General features: G+C 37.9%; 1 protein-coding gene across 4 annotated transcripts in view; it reads left to right on the forward strand.

Annotated features, from left to right (window-relative positions):
* cdh18a (cadherin 18, type 2a) overlaps nt 1-16,289 on the forward strand; it is a 101,287-nt gene that overhangs the window by 69,613 nt on the left and 15,385 nt on the right. For all 4 annotated transcript variants that reach the window (XM_058798686.1, XM_058798694.1, XM_058798671.1 and 1 more), the window contains exons 3-9: nt 320-614; nt 2,937-3,056; nt 10,752-10,919; nt 11,231-11,418; nt 11,563-11,816; nt 13,589-13,725; nt 15,408-15,529. In XM_058798686.1, the coding sequence (XP_058654669.1) occupies nt 320-614; nt 2,937-3,056; nt 10,752-10,919; nt 11,231-11,418; nt 11,563-11,816; nt 13,589-13,725; nt 15,408-15,529 (1,284 nt within the window). The remainder of the gene's footprint in view (nt 1-319; nt 615-2,936; nt 3,057-10,751; nt 10,920-11,230; nt 11,419-11,562; nt 11,817-13,588; nt 13,726-15,407; nt 15,530-16,289) is intronic.

Consider the following 16,289-nt stretch of genomic DNA (forward strand, 5'->3'; position numbering starts at 1 on the left):
ATGATCTGCAATTCAGTGAATTTTTCTTCTTGTCATTCCAATTCAATTAAGATTATATCTAATCGGTTAAAAGGGATACTTGTTTTTCAATCTGAATTTTGCACAACTCTTTACCTAGATTGCCAATGTGGTCTCAAGAGTTTGGATCCCATTGTGTCTCTCTTTCTAAAATATTTCACAAATAATTTGCATTTCCACATAGTACGATGTGTCAGAATAAATAATTATATGGTTTTAACACCACAGAACATTTACATTTGGTTTAAGGCAAAAGAGCAGTGCTGCAAAAATAAAACTATCTTTTCTTTGTCACTTTCAGTTACACTCAAACTCAGACAAAGGTGATGGCTCCATCCAATATCTACTCTCCGGAGAAGGTGCCGGTAGCATATTCACAATCAACGAGTTAACAGGCGACATTCATGCAAAGAAAAGCCTGGACAGAGAAAATAAGAGCCATTATGTCCTCCATGCTCGGGCTGTCGACCGCTTCACCAACAGAGCCGTGGAACCCGAGTCCGAATTCATCATCAAGGTCCAGGATGTGAACGACAACGCCCCCAAATTCCCAGATGGCCCCTTTTCAGCCTCCGTGCCTGAGATGGCAGACATCGGTGAGCCAACAGTCAGGACCTCCAGTCTCTGGGGGGGGGTGTCTGGGGCTGTGCTCGGGGAACAGAGGAACATTTTGTCAGTAAAGCATAGGTTTTATTAGCTGGCTCATCAGTTTCAAACCACAGAGTCCCATTGCAGATCTGAGCCTTTCTGGCCTGGACTCAAGCTCATCTCAAGCTGCTGGTTGGTTGTGGTGGATTTATAGCGGGATTTATTAAAGCTATTGTTTCTTATATAAAGCCTCTCAAGAGGATGTCATGTATCGTCTGTGGTAGAAAAAGTGATTTCAGGAGTAATGTCAAAATCGAACCAGTATCTCACATAAAAACCTCACACATGGGGTGCAAATATTTTGAAGTGCTTCCAAACGAATGCAGCATTTGATAAACAAAAACCAGCTGTGTTTACCTCTTTTTACACCCATATCTCAATTTGAAATGTCAATGTTTTATAGATCCATGCTATCCACACTAATACATAAGTAATCCACATGCAGAGCTTGCAGTCTGCATCAATGGCAGTGCACATCAACCCTGCAGTAAATGGACTGTCAGGAAAGTGCTAATTGTCCGCAGAGTTCTTCCTTCCTATCCGAATCAATTGGCTGGACTCAAGCCAAAGAGCTGTGAAATTATCATTCCTCACAACCTGTCGGCACAATGTTCCCCTCCGGGCACAGCTAGGGTAAGGGCAGGGTTTATTTCACACTTTTGGCCTTGACTCGCTCTCCTTCACCGCTTTTATTTGCTCTCATGTTCTCAATGAGACTTTTAAAAACATTTTGAGTCTTTAAAACTAGTTGAATCTTTAAAAATGTAACACAAACAGAAGACAATTATCTGTATATGTATCTGTACCTGTTGACAAAATTATCTGCACAGTGTTCTGATGTGTTATAGTTTACATATCGCAAATATGGGTGGTTTAATTTATAAACTAGTCAACATTTGAAGTGGATCAAAACCTTTCATCAAAGTTGTCCTAAAACCTAAAACCAAAATGCGTTCTTGTCTTAGGACAACTTTGATTGACTTTTTGTAATTGTAATTGTAATGTTTTTTGTATGTTTTTAATGGCTATAATTATTTAATGAAAAATACAGTAAAAAATTTAATATTGTAAACTTGAACTATTATTAATCATTATTATTAAACTGTAAACTTGAAATATTATTGCGCTATATATATATATATATATATATATATATATATATATATATATATATAGCTCCAAATCATTATTCAAATTCTTAATTTTTAAAAGTTGTGTTGCTTGATATTTTTGTGGAGACTGTGATACATTTTTAAAAATAAGAAAATATGGTAACACTTTAGAATAGGGAACACTTATTAACTATTAACTATGACTTTTCCCTCAATAAACTCCTGATTTGCTGCTTACTAATAGTCAGAAAGGTAGTTGTTAAGTTTACGTATTGGGTAGGATTAGGGATGTAGAATAAGGTCATGTAGAATAAGGCATTAATATGTGCTTAATTACTACTAATAAATGGCTAATATTCTATTAATATGCATGCCAATTAGCAACTAGTTAAGAGACCCTAAAATAAAGTGTTACCAAAAATATGTATGATCTAGAATATAAATTTTATTCAATATATCTATTAAATAAAAGCAGATGATTAAGCTTCAAACCACACTGTGCATATTTTCAATCATAAATTTCTCACTTTAATTATATTCGCTTCACAGGCATGCTATTGCATTATAATTTTAGATATATTCATTAGAAATATTGCTTTGTTTTATGTTAAATAATTAGATTTTTTTGGCCTATTGTTCATTGGAATTTATTATGCCCTTCCGAATAAGACATTCTGCTTCGGGTACAGAACAAACACCAGCAGTGAGCTGGTGAGCTCTCTGACTTCACTTTATCAAGCTGTGATGAATTAATCACTAGCAATACAGATAGAGCCTTATAAGCTGGTTGAGGGCCTCTGGCCTTTCAAGAGAGGCTATTCTAGAGCCTGGTGCCTTCAATCTATTGTGTTTGTGTTCTTTCTTAAACTGTGAATGTGTGTCAGGCTAGAGCAGCGTTATCGCCACCATCCAAGCCCCACACATTTTGTAATAGCATTAGATGCTTTAAGGCTTGGAAGAGAAAGGCTCATGACAGGTGAATTCAACCTGGTACAGGTCAAGGAGGCATGAGATGAATCACTTGAATTAGCAAGCGGCATATGAGTACTGCCTCTGTCGGAGCATGCTTGTGGCATGCATTAATGAGGATGAATGCAAATCTGAGCATGTGAATAATTTTAGCAGTTTAACTTGGACATATTTTTTATGTCCGTGCAGGAACATCAGTATTCCAGATCACTGCCACAGACGCCGACGATCCCACCTACGGAAACAGCGCCAAGATCGTCTACAGCATTCTCCAAGGGCAGCCTTTCTTCACAGTTGACCCCAAAACTGGTACGCAAAGACCTCGCTTTCTACAAATAACCTGTTTTATGGACATTTTGAGATGCCTTCGACTGTAGAAGGCTGCACTTGAATATTTTCTGATTGTTCCTGTGAGCTTGTGCGAAGTCACCAGCGGGTGAGTCATTCCACAATAATAGGCTGTAGGAAACACAGATACATTTTCTCTGTAAAACAGCTTTCAGGCTCACAAAGGAACTCCCAATTTATTGTGCTACCCTATGTGGAGAATAATTGATGGGTGCTCACATTGTTGAGGGACTTTCATACATGTTGTTTCCACCTTTGAAGTGATGTTGTTTTCCACCGAGACTGAGGAGAAAAACCCTTCCCGACCAGTACCAAAATGCGTCTTTTGTCGCAGGGACTTCAGTTAAGCATTAAAGGAATATGTATGCTCTTTCAAATGGATCTCAGACTCTGCAATCTACATTGAAATTCAAATAAATCATGCAGGAAATGTTCTCAATTGTATCTCAGAAATAAATCAATAAACCTACATTGAGGGCGATGAATATGGATGGTTTTCTTTGGAGACTTGGTACATGGTACACTCAATTACTCGCACAAAGCCCGGGTGGATAAACAAATCATTTTCATAATATTATCAACACATGATTGAAACGTTGAGAGTGCGGCACCGTACGACCCGGACTACACTGTTCTGTGGAGGCTTGAAAACGCCGAACCGTGGCCTACTTGTTGTGATGTACCGCTCGCCTACAGTGTATATCCTAATTTAATGTCTCCCTTCCTCCCTCGTTTTTTCATTCTGTGCTTAGTAGCCATTTGGTTCAATTTCCACAGTGGTGGTGTTTGTTTATGTCAAGTTGAATGTGCCTGGAGGGTGTTTGTCCCAGTTTGAAAGCGCCAACCTGCAGAGTGTTTATCCCATGATAGAGCCTATTTGGTGCAGGATACATTTGTTTGGCTTATATGCGTTTGAGTGTGCCAGGGTGGTGTGTGTAGATGCACAAACGTCTACATCAGCAGTGTACAAGGTAAAATGGCGAGTAGCATCTGTTCCAGCTGTTAGTGTGCGCGTGGTTTTTCGGCAAACGCCCTGTCAGCAACGGCAAGAGCTGCTGACCCAAGAGACTCAGCTTAGTACCAATACATACTTCCATCCCTCAGATGTCTGCCATGAAACACAAAATTACACAGAATTGCTTCATGGGTACTCCACTGTGCATTTATTTATTATGTGTAATTGCTCATTCAGTCTCCCTCCCGCTGGGACCCGTGGGATTGTTGCCGTCCTCCACTGAAGCGGCAGATCTCTGATGGCGGTTTGCCTTTTATTGGTGTCTTTGGTGCTAAAACTATGAGATTGGATGGACTGTAATCCCTCCGTGGTCACTCTTTCAACTCTTTTCTCATCTCTAATCCCCTGTTTGTGGCTATCATGAAGGTTTTGATGGGATTAAGAGGCCATATGATAATGTTCACATCAGGGGTTATTATCATAGGGCGCCGGTTTAACATTGCAAACTTGCATATCAGTGTTGTTTGCTCATTTTGGCAGGAAGTGCCTGTACCCTTAGCACTGAGAGTAGTGTGTGTGCGTGTTTGAATCACTCTCAAATAATCCAATACTCCAGGTCTAGAGAGCCTCTTTTGCTCTTGGAGAGAGATAAAGCATTGATGGAGGCTTGTCTCTTCTGCTCTGAGCATCACAGCTATAAAACTTTTCACATTTTGAGTTTATCCGTAGATATACAGTAGGTGGTATTTGGAATTCTACTCTTGAAAGTGTAGTTTGCCAAGCTACAAGCTGAAAATTTAAAGGGATAGTTCACCCAAAAATTTAAATTCTGTCATTAATTACTCACCTTCATGCTGTTTCAAACCTGTAAATTAAGATATTTTTGATGAAATTTGGGCTTTCTAACCCTGCGTAGATAGCAACGCAACTGACACATTCAAGGCCCAGAAAGGTAGTAAGGAGGACATCGGTAAAATTATCAATGGTTCAATCGTAATGATATGAAGCTACAAGAATAATGTTTGTGCAAAAAAAGAAAGAAAAATAACAACTTTATTCAAAACTTTCTTATAATAATATTTATACCTTATATAAATCTGTTCCAATCATTTGCTCTGGAGATAAGGGAAAAGATTAGGGATGAAGGAAAGGCTGGAAAGCAGAACATCTTGAGTCTGCCATGTGAACTTGCACATGAGATCCCATGGTAATTTTTACTATGAAATGAGTACCAGCTGACAAGATACTGTACAACCAGGCCCCAGTGCACCAGCATGGGCAGCAAAGGGCTGTTTACTTTATATGAGACAGAAAGAACATTCTAGTAGAGCATGCTTGATAATTATATAAATTCACTCAATTGTGAAGCCTTATGTGGAATGCAACATTGTGCTACTGAAAAAATGTAGTCAAGTTAGTAGTGTTGCTACTATTAGTTAGTTATTTTCTACATTTTTTCTTTTTTAATAATTTGATCGAAGCATCAACAAAAGAATACCAGCATCAATACTATTATAGTTACTGGAGCACTTTTACATTTATTTAAAAAAAAATATATATATATATATATATATATATTATTATTATTATTATTATTATTTCCAGTGCCATTTTAGTGTTCACATTTATTTATTTAATTATTTATTTAATTTCCGGGTAAAATGATTAGAGGTTGTTCTTTTTATTCTAGTCTAATCTGATTTGTAGAATGTGATATTTGTAGTATAATGCGGTTTAATATAGCATAGTGGAAATTATCTGTTGTTCTTCCTACAATTACAAATACCCAAGCTACTGTTTCCACCCATCCACCTTTATGTAAAGTACAATAACTTGCATCATTGTGTCTAATCCTCTTAGCTGAGAATTACCTCTACTGCACCTTTGTGTAGTAGTTAGTTCGCCCCATTTACCGGTGGGTGATGCTTAACCTGCATGATGTTTTGCACTTTCACTATAAGGTTGACTGTCTGTTGTTCCATAGGAAATCAAACTCTCAGTACAAAGGACAGGGCTTACCAAGTTCTGCATCAGTGTCTGGTCCTGTTTGCTTTATTTACTTTCTGTCTCTGCTTTGTGGCTACTAGATGAATACTAAGAGCCTGTTTAACATGAACATTTTGCTTTTTTCGTTGTGTTGTCTGCTGAAATCCCCTGTCCTGGCAGGTGGTGTCTGCTCTCAATAGACTGGGTGCAATCTCTATGACATTCTCTGGGGCTGAACACTGGCGTGTGTTTATTTGTTCTGGCGGATTGAGGTATCTGTTTGCATATTTTTTCTCACTCCCACTGGTCGTGTCCATTTAAAAAGAGAACATTGCATGTTCGAATATTTAAACTGTCCATCTCACACTTTTACATATAACATGAAATTGAAATGTTCTGCTAGTCATTCCCTCAAATGTCCTTTGTGCTTCTTGCCAGCATTTTGGACTTTTTGTAGGTGCTGTGTGTGTATTTATATTAAGACATTCAGACAGAAATATATATACTGCCCATATATTTTATTGGTTTTTTTTTGTTTTTCTAGTTATATGTCAGATAAAAACATGGAACATAGTTACATAGAAGGTAGACATTTACTGTTTTCTACTCATCTTCCTTCCTTCCTATATAATATTACATTTCTGCATACATTTTTAGGTCTTCTTAGGTTTTCACCAGACAAAAAAACAACATATGAAATGAACCTCGGTTATATATCAGCAGATCATCAGGTTACATCATTTTAAAACATCAATAAAAGAATGGGATATGTCCCACGTTAATAGATTGGCTTGAAAATGCACACTTTTCTTTGATTTCTGGATGATGGATAATCTTGAGTGTGAAAAGGCATTTAATATATATTTTTTGATGAAACTGTCAAGAAGTATTCTATATATGTATGTCTAATATATATATATATATATATATATATATATATACACATACAGTGAGGAAAATAAGTATTTGAACACCCTGCTATTTTGCAAGTTCTCCCACTTAGAAATCATGGAGGGGTCTGAAATTGTCATCGTAGGTGCATGTCCACTGTGAGAGACATAATCTAAAAAAAAAATCCAGAAATCACAATGTATGATTTTTAACTATTTATTTGTATGATACAGCTGCAAATAAGTATTTGAACACCTGAGAAAATCAATGTTAATATTTGGTACAGTAGCCTTTGTTTGCAATTACAGAGGTCAAACGTTTCCTGTAGTTTTTCACCAGGTTTGCACACACTGCAGGAGGGATTTTGGCCCTCCTCCACACAGATCTTCTAGATCAGTCAGGTTTCTGGCCTGTCGCTGAGAAACACGGAGTTTGAGCTCCTCCAAAGATTCTCTATTGGGTTTAGGTCTGAGACTGGCTAGGTCACGCCAGAACCTTGATATGCTTCTTACAGAGCCACTCCTTGGTTATCCTGGCTGTGTGCTTCGGGTCATTGTCATGTTGGAAGACCCAGCCTCGACCCATCTTCAATGCTCTAACTGAGGGAAGGAGGTTGTTCCCCAAAATCTCGCAATACATGGCCCCGGTCATCCTCTCCTTAATACAGTGCAGTCGCCCTGTCCCATGTGCAGAAAAACACCCCAAAGATGATGCTACCACCCCATGCTTCACAGTAGGGATGGTGTTCTTGGGATGGTACTCATCATTCTTCTTCCTCCAAACACGTTTAGTGGAATTATGACCAAAAAGTTTTATTTTGGTCTCATCTGACCACATGACTTTCTCCCATGACTCCTCTGGATCATCCAAATGGTCATTGGCAAACTTAAGTCGGGCTGGACATGTGCTGGTTTAAGCAGGGGAACCTTCCGTGCCATGCATGATTTCAAACCATGACGTCTTATTGTATTACCAACAGTAACCTTGGAAACGGTGGTCCCAGCTCTTTTCAGGTCATTGACCAGCTCCTCCTGTGTAGTTCTGGGCTGATTTCTGTGTAGTCTGACCCCACGAGGTGAGATCTTGCATGGAGCCCCAGTCCGAGGGAGAATGACAGTCATGTTTAGCTTCTTCCATTTTCTAATGATTGCTCCAACAGTGGACCTTTTTTCACCAAGCTGCTTGGCAATTTCCCCGTAGCCCTTTCCAGCCTTGTGGAGGTGTACAATTTTGTCTCTAGTGTCTTTGGACAGCTCTTTGGTCTTGGCCATGTTAGTAGTTGGATTCTTACTGATTGTATGGGGTGGACAGGTGTCTTTATGCAGCTAACGACCTCAAACAGGTGCATCTAATTTAGGATAATAAATGGAGTGGAGGTGGACATTTTAAAGGCAGACTAACAGGTCTTTGAGGGTCAGAATTCTAGCTGATAGACAGGTGTTCAAATACTTATTTGCAGCTGTATCATACAAATAAATAGTTAAAAAATCATACATTGTGATTTCTGGATTTTTTTTTTTAGATTATGTCTCTCACAGTGGACATGCACCTACGATGACAATTTCAGACCCCTCCATGATTTCTAAGTGGGAGAACTTGCAAAATAGCAGGGTGTTCAAATACTTATTTTCCTCACTGTATATATATATATGACCCTGGACCACAAAACCAGTCTTAAGTGTCTTTATACAATTATCTAAAAGCTGAATAAATAAGCTTTCCATTGATGTATGGTTTCTTAGGATAGGACACTATTTGGCCGAGATACAGCTATTTGAAAATCTGAAATCTGAGGGTGCAAAAAAATCAAAATATTGAGAAAATCGCCTTTAAAGTTGTCCAAATGAAGTTCTTATCAATGCATATTACTAATCAAAAATGAAGTTTTGATATATTTACGGTAATAAATTTATAAAACATCTTCATGGAACATAATCTTTACTTAATATCCTAATGATTTTTGGCATAAAAGAAAAATCAATAATTTTGACTCATACAATGTAGTTTTGGCTATTGCTACAAATATACCCCAGCGACTTAAGACTGGTTTTGTGGTCCAGGGTCACATATATTCACTAACAAGTAAATAAAATGTTTCTAGTGCTATATACTAACAGAGCTTATGCTTTTATGAAATGATGCTATTGATTTTGCAGTGTTTTTCAACAACCCATGTTGGTGCATTGGGGCCTTGGTGCATCATGTCAGTTGGTGCTCATTTCTCAGTAAACATTACCATGGGATCTCATGGCGTAAAGGGGCACAAATACAAGTTCACATGGCAAACGCAAGCTGTTATGCTTTCCAGCCTTTCCTTCATCCCTGTCTTATCCTCTATCTCCTGAGGGAACATTGGAGCAGATGGCAGCCTTTGCTTTAGAGCTGTGGAGTATGCAGGAGATGATCACCAGCATGCTTTGTGCAAGAGTGTATGTGCACATCTGGAAAGGAAGGTTCATGCTAAGGGCTTAAACTGAATAGGAACAGTACATAGAGGTGAGAGGTCAGTATTTGCCTGCTGGTGTGTTGTCAAGCTCGAAAAGAACCTGTACCAGGTCAGAACAGGGGCAAAGCAGAGGATAACCACTCACTGTGAGCTCACCGCCTCAATAACTAGGGGTCAAAGATCTGCAGTGTACATGTGATATTCTGGACACGCACCTTTCCTGTGAACGGTGGCTCTTATTGCTGGAAATGCCATCAAATGGCTAGCGGTTTGATTTCAAGCGATGGTTTTCCCAAAAATTCATTATTTACTCACAATCTCGTCTTTCGAAAATCCATTTAACTTTCTATCTTCTATGGAAAACAAAAGGAGATGTTGGGCTGAATTTCCAAGCTTTTCTTTTGCACACAGTGAAATCGAATGCTGACCATGGCTATCAAGCAAGATTTTCTGTGAATAATGACTTCATATGAGTCTGGACCTCACACAGAGATATACTTTAATATGGCTTCATAAGACTTAAAATATAGTGCACGAGTTCTGTGGACTGCTTTTATTTTGCTTTTATGGTCCTTTTTCCTTTGTAGGAGCTTCTCAGCTCTAGTCCGTCATTTTCCATGGACAAAAGTAAATGAAGAATTTGCTTTATGTGAATGTACATTAACTTTCAAGAGATGTTCCACCATTTTATGGTAATTTCCATAGGAAATGTTGGCGATATATAAATGTTGTGTCTCTATAAAGCCAGCTTATAGATGAATAAACTAAAGCATTTGAATATGTGGTACTTGCAATGCCATTTGCGGTAGTTATGACTTTGGTCACTTTATTTTAAGGTCCAATTCTTGCTGTTAACAAACCATTAACTATGAATTTTGCCTCAATAAACTCCTATTTTGCTGTATATTAATAGTTTGTAAGGTAGTTGTCAGGTTTAGGTATTGGGCAGGATTAAGAATGAAGAATATGTGCTTTAAAAATCCATGCTAATAAGCAGCTAGTTAATAGTGAGAATTGATCCCTATACTAAGTGTTATCATTTTTTTATTATATGTATTATATGTCTTTTATAGTCTTTTATGCTCACCAAGGCTAAATTTTGTAATATTATAAATGTCTTTACTGTCACTTTTGTTTAATTATGACAATGTTTATCAGGCTTTTGCAGTTCCACAACCTTTTGTTTTCACTTCATTTGGAGGGTTCAAGGCCTATCTAATCTTTGTCTGCTATGGGAATGTGGGCTGTTTTAATATTTGTTCTTGAACACCATAATTTGCAGAAAATGGCAATTTTACCATTTTGAACGTCCAATAATGGGATATGGGTTATGTAGGTCAGTGGGAGCTATATTTATTCTTTCTGCCCTCTGTCACAGGTGTCATCAGGACAGCTTTGCCGAACATGGACAGAGAAACTAGAGAGATGTACTCAGTCATCATCCAAGCCAAAGACATGGCCGGCTCTGTCGGGGGTCTGTCCGGATCCACGACAGTCAACATCTCACTGACCGACGTCAACGACAATCCACCACGATTCCCTCAAAGTACGAGTCCCTGCTTCTCTCGGTCTCTTTCATCATGGAAAAAAGTCAGGATTTTAGGCACGCCCCTTCTACAGAAACCATCTAATCCTTAAATCCCTTTGAATGTAGTGTGAATTCATCCCAAATGGCTGAATTCGTTTAAGCTTTATTTTGTGAGAGTAAACAACTTTTATTGAGCTTGCGCAGGTTTATCCCAAATAAACCCTGCAAATTAGCTGAGCGCAAGCAACACTTTTGAATATTCGCATCAAAAGATTTTGAATGTTTAATAAAATCGCATCTGTTCTGTTTGTGTTTATCCTCCACCACAGAGAACTATCAGCTGTACGTGCCAGAATCTGCTCAGGTAGGGAAAGCAGTTGGTAAAATCAAAGCGAATGATGAAGACCTTGGCGTCAACGCTGAGATGACATACAGAATTACCAATGAAGAAGGAGCTGCCATGTTTTCCATCTCTACAGACAGTGACAAGAGAGAAGGAATCATCTCCCTCAGAAAGGTCTGAACTAGACGTTCCCACAAAACCAATGGGTTCAACAGCCACATAAACTAATGTCTGCTCATTCAGTCAAGCCCTGTCATTTCCCAGACTAAAATGTCTTTTCTGCTTCTCCCTTGATCTTTTTACTGATGTCCTTTCTAGCCTCTGGACTATGAGAAGAAGAAGGCTTACTCTTTGAACATAGAAGGTGTCAACACCCATCTGGATCCTCGTTTTTCTTACCTGGGTCCTTTCAAAGACACCACCACGCTCAAGCTTATCATTGGGGATGTTGACGAAGCTCCGGTGTTTACTATGGACTACTATATCATGGATGTGTATGAAAATGCTCCGGCTGGGACAGAGGTTGGCATGGTAACTGCTCAAGACCCGGACAGCACAAGAAGCAAAGTCAGGCGAGTTTCCAAAGAGAATTATACTGGTATATGTAGATTTAAAAGGGACCTATTATGCCCCTTTTCACAAGATGTAAAATAAGTATCTGATGTCCCCAGTGCGTATATGTGAAGTTTTAGCTCAATAGGCCTATACCCCACAGATAAATTGTTATAGCTTGTTAAAATTGCCACTTTTAGGGCATGAGCCAAAATGCAGTGATTTTGAGTATGTAGCTTTAAATACAAATGAGCTGTTGATCCCGGAGAAGAGGGCGGAGATTCAAGAGCTCAAGCTCCAGCATTAGCAGTACTAGCCTTTGCAGAAAAACATTCCACTATTAGTACAAGCCTTTATCTTTACAAAAAACGTACTCGGTTTCAAAGTCAGTCATCTGATTATACTGTGCATAATAAATAATAAATAGACACCATTATAGTTTCCATTAAAACCAATACAATCCCCATTATAACCATGGGTTCTATTGGTTTTTTCAGCAGGGGCACGAAACACAGATTTTTCCGGGATGTTTCCTTCAAAAATGAAATTTAACCACAGTGTCCTCGGCTCAGATGGGGCGAGATTATGGCGACTCCTTCCTATGTTCATTAGTGCATCCCAAAACACAACACTTGTAATGCCTCTTTGGTGCTGACATTGTGTATATCTCCAGTCATGGCGGACTGTGGTTTCTCACTCAGGGCTGTGTTTATGCTAATAGGGCAGAGAGCGTCACAAATGGGCATGACTTTTTCCCCTCGGTGACGTGAACAGAGGGAGAATCTGAAACAGCTCGTTTGGAGAGATTGTTCATGATTTATTGGTTTTATAAAAAAATGTGTTGGTGGATTTTTAACATTATAGGCTGGTTGTTTTCACACACTGCGGCCACACAACTGTGTTCAAACACCTTATAAAAGTGATTTTATTTTTGCATAATAGGTCCCCCTTAAGGTATAATTTACAGTGTATATACTGTATCAGTACAAATGTCTCTGCCAGTAGTCCACCAGGGTTGTGCCCCTTTCAGAATTGAATTCAGAATGTATTTTAAATTCTAAATCAATTCCTGAATTTGACTGGCAGTAGCAAAGAGGATGCAGAATTGCAATTCAAATTGAAGTTAAAGGAAGTACATATTCTCCCATAGCAAACTGTGGTGATAGCAAAATCTTTTTAGTCTTATTTCTAATAGCTTAATAATAAGTTCCAGAAGATGTATCTACTTTCAAGGTAAAGGATGAATCATATGAATATTGATTTTATTTCATGCTTAGTATTCCTACAATTTTCTATACACTAAAGTTGTGGTGGCCACTGAGGCCAAATGCAGAAACAGTCGAGCATAGAGTCTATTTATATAAATGTCATTTTTACCCCAACAAAGTTTGGCAAGAGAATGCTGGCTTGAAAAAGCCTTATCTGAAAGTTTTGAATAAAAAGTTTTAAAAGCCTTTAAAAGTTTGAAGGTTTATATCATATATCATGCATCTTAACAAAATGTCTTGAAGTAAGGTCTAAACAGAAATTATTTGTAAGTTATAGGTGACAGGAGATTAATTACTGAATGATCAAATGTATGAAATATATTCATAAGGCTTCAGAATCTGCTTTTATAATCATTTGTTAACAGGAAATCATTTTTTTCAAACTCAAGGATACACATATTTCAGCATTCAGCTTTAATGTCTATTAAAGCATATTGTATACTCTTCATATGTGCTTCTGGAATATCTGTCATCATATTTTGAATATTATCTTTGAGTAGAACTTGTCTACATTGCAATTTTAGGTATTCCATCGACCAAAATGCAGAAGGTGATGCACTTTTCACCATCGATGTTGACAGTGGACTCATTACAACCACCAGGAGACTAGACCGAGAGGAGGTAGCCTGGCACAACATCACAGTGATGGCTTCAGAGATTGGTATGTACGACTCTGAGGCCTGAATTCTGTCTGTATTCATTGATTTTTTTTTTTTTTTTTTATGATGGTTTCTGAGGAAAACACAGGTAACCATTTACCAGTGATATCTTTATATTGAATCAAACATTCTTCTTGAACCATGAACTGGGAACACCTTGTCCAGAAGAAATAATTGGCCCTGAAGTCTAAATCATTGATACTGACCAAAACAAATGTCTCCTTGAAGAAGGAGTGTTGCATTGTTGGATTGATGCTGAGGCTGCTGTTGGCATGCTGATGTGGCTTTGAAGGTGGACCGGGTCAATCAATTTTTCTTCTCTTTTTCCTATTTGTTTTTTTTTTCCCTCTTTTTTTTTTTTTTTTTTTACAGATGCTTATCTAAGCAATTATCTTTCCTCTACACTTTTCTTCACAGTGGTGTTCAGCTAATGGGCTGAAACTGCCCTCTGTAAACGCTTGCTGATAGTGGGCTGATGTTAGGTCACTGTAGTTAATCTCAGTTCCATCATATCGAACGTCGTCCCTCGCACATGACTCCAAAATGGGTGTAATGTTTCCCACACTGATTTTAAATTCCCATCATGCTTCACTGAATATATATGCTTATATATATATATATATATATATATATCACTTTAAGGTTATAAACATGGTAAATGTAAAACAATATATATATATATATATATATCTCAACATATATTTCTTCAACTTGAGGCTTTTCATTATTTATTTTTCATGTTTTTCCTGTAATGTATAGGACAGCAGAGGAACAGGTCGCCCCTGTATCATGAGGCTCAGACCACTTTAATATCCCAGGGGCTGTTTTTTTTGTTGTTGTGTTGTTCTGTTCTGTTTTTTGTTTTGTTTTAACAAACCAATAGATTTATTTTAACAAACCAACAGATTTCACCTTTTTTGGCATATAAAAGTCATATGAAACTTGGACATTTGTGTGTGTGGGGGTGGGGGGGGGGGTTCATATGCATTTGATAGATGCATTTTCCTTTTAGAACTTTATATATATTTTGTTATTTTATCCTAGTTACAGACAAAGAAAATGAAAAACATTATATAAATACGATTACTATTATTAGAACAACAGTGTCAGTGAAAAGCTTCAGGTGAAATGTGAGACATGTGGGCAGAAAAATCAACATAATTCTCATTTGTGAGTTGATTTCCACGGCAGTAATTTTATCAGATTAGTATAAAAGTGTAAAATTATTATTTAACTGTGCATATTTGGGATATATACAAATAGCTGTTAAATTAGCAAGACAAAATGGACCAGATATTTTTTTCTCAAAATGATTAAAACGTAATTTCTGTATGATACATTCACCTATGATGTATGTAGCCTACTGTTGGACATTACTATTGGACAAATAAACTAGTGAGAATATTAAATGTTCACACAGTGCCCAAGAAGTGCCCAAAAGTTGGCATTTAAATTGTGAGTAAAGGATTTAAGGATATCTCTCTCTTGTACATAAAACATGGTATTCAACAGCAGATATTGCTGATTCACGCTTTATGCCAGTGTGTCCTGACATGGCATGATTTCAATCATTCGAAATCCTTCATACATTGATCATTCATTGTTTTTTTTGTTTGTTTTTTTGCCAGTTATTTAAATGGAAAACATCCATGATTGAATATTTGTCTTTTTTTTTTTCCCCCAGACAATCCAAATCTGGTGAGCTATGTACCAGTCACAGTCCAGGTCTTGGATGTCAATGACAATGCCCCCTATATTGCCACAGACAGCGCTCTGGTTGTGTGTGAAGGCTCCAAGGCAGGCCAGGTTAGTTATCTCCTCTCAGTCCTTTTCTCAGTGTGTCCCTATCATTCTGTTTCGACCTGTCAGCTCCAATCTGAACCCCTGAAACTGTTTTTTCTATCTTCACTCCTCCTTTTCTCCTGTCCTTTTCTCCTACCCTATTTCTGCACCATTTCTGTTTTCTCAAACCATCTTTTTTTTCAAGGTTTAATTCCATCTTTCTTTTCACACATATGTATGAACACACACACTCCCACATACACTAACGCCATGGACACATGCATAAATAAGAAACACATACGCTGCCTTTATGATATGTCTGACACCATCAAGGATGGATTTATCTGTGGCTCGACAGATTTTGGAGGCTCTTATACCTATAAATAATTCAGCGTGTACCAATGTATTCACCGGCAGATAGCAGTCCGCATCAAGCGCACTAGGAATGGAAATGTTAATCGTTGCACGTTGAAATCTAGGTTCATGTGCAGCAATGCACAGCAGTGCTGCGGCATAGCCTTTATAGCTTTACCCTTGAATGAGATTACGATTTAAGCAGTTAGACACGCACAACTCACACACAGTGGGCGACAATGCATTTTTTAGATTAAATATCAAGGCTCCTCTTTGAACATTTATGTCCGCTGTGCTGGTGGTTAACCATTAAGAGTACTTAAAGAGATAGGTTACAATTCCATCATCATTTACTCACCCCAGTGTTGTTCCAAACCAATAAAAGCTTGGTTATTCTTCGAAACACAAATGTAGATATTTGTAATGAAAC

This window comes from Onychostoma macrolepis, chromosome 02, assembly GCF_012432095.1.
Source record: "Onychostoma macrolepis isolate SWU-2019 chromosome 02, ASM1243209v1, whole genome shotgun sequence".
NCBI lineage: Eukaryota > Metazoa > Chordata > Actinopteri > Cypriniformes > Cyprinidae > Onychostoma > Onychostoma macrolepis.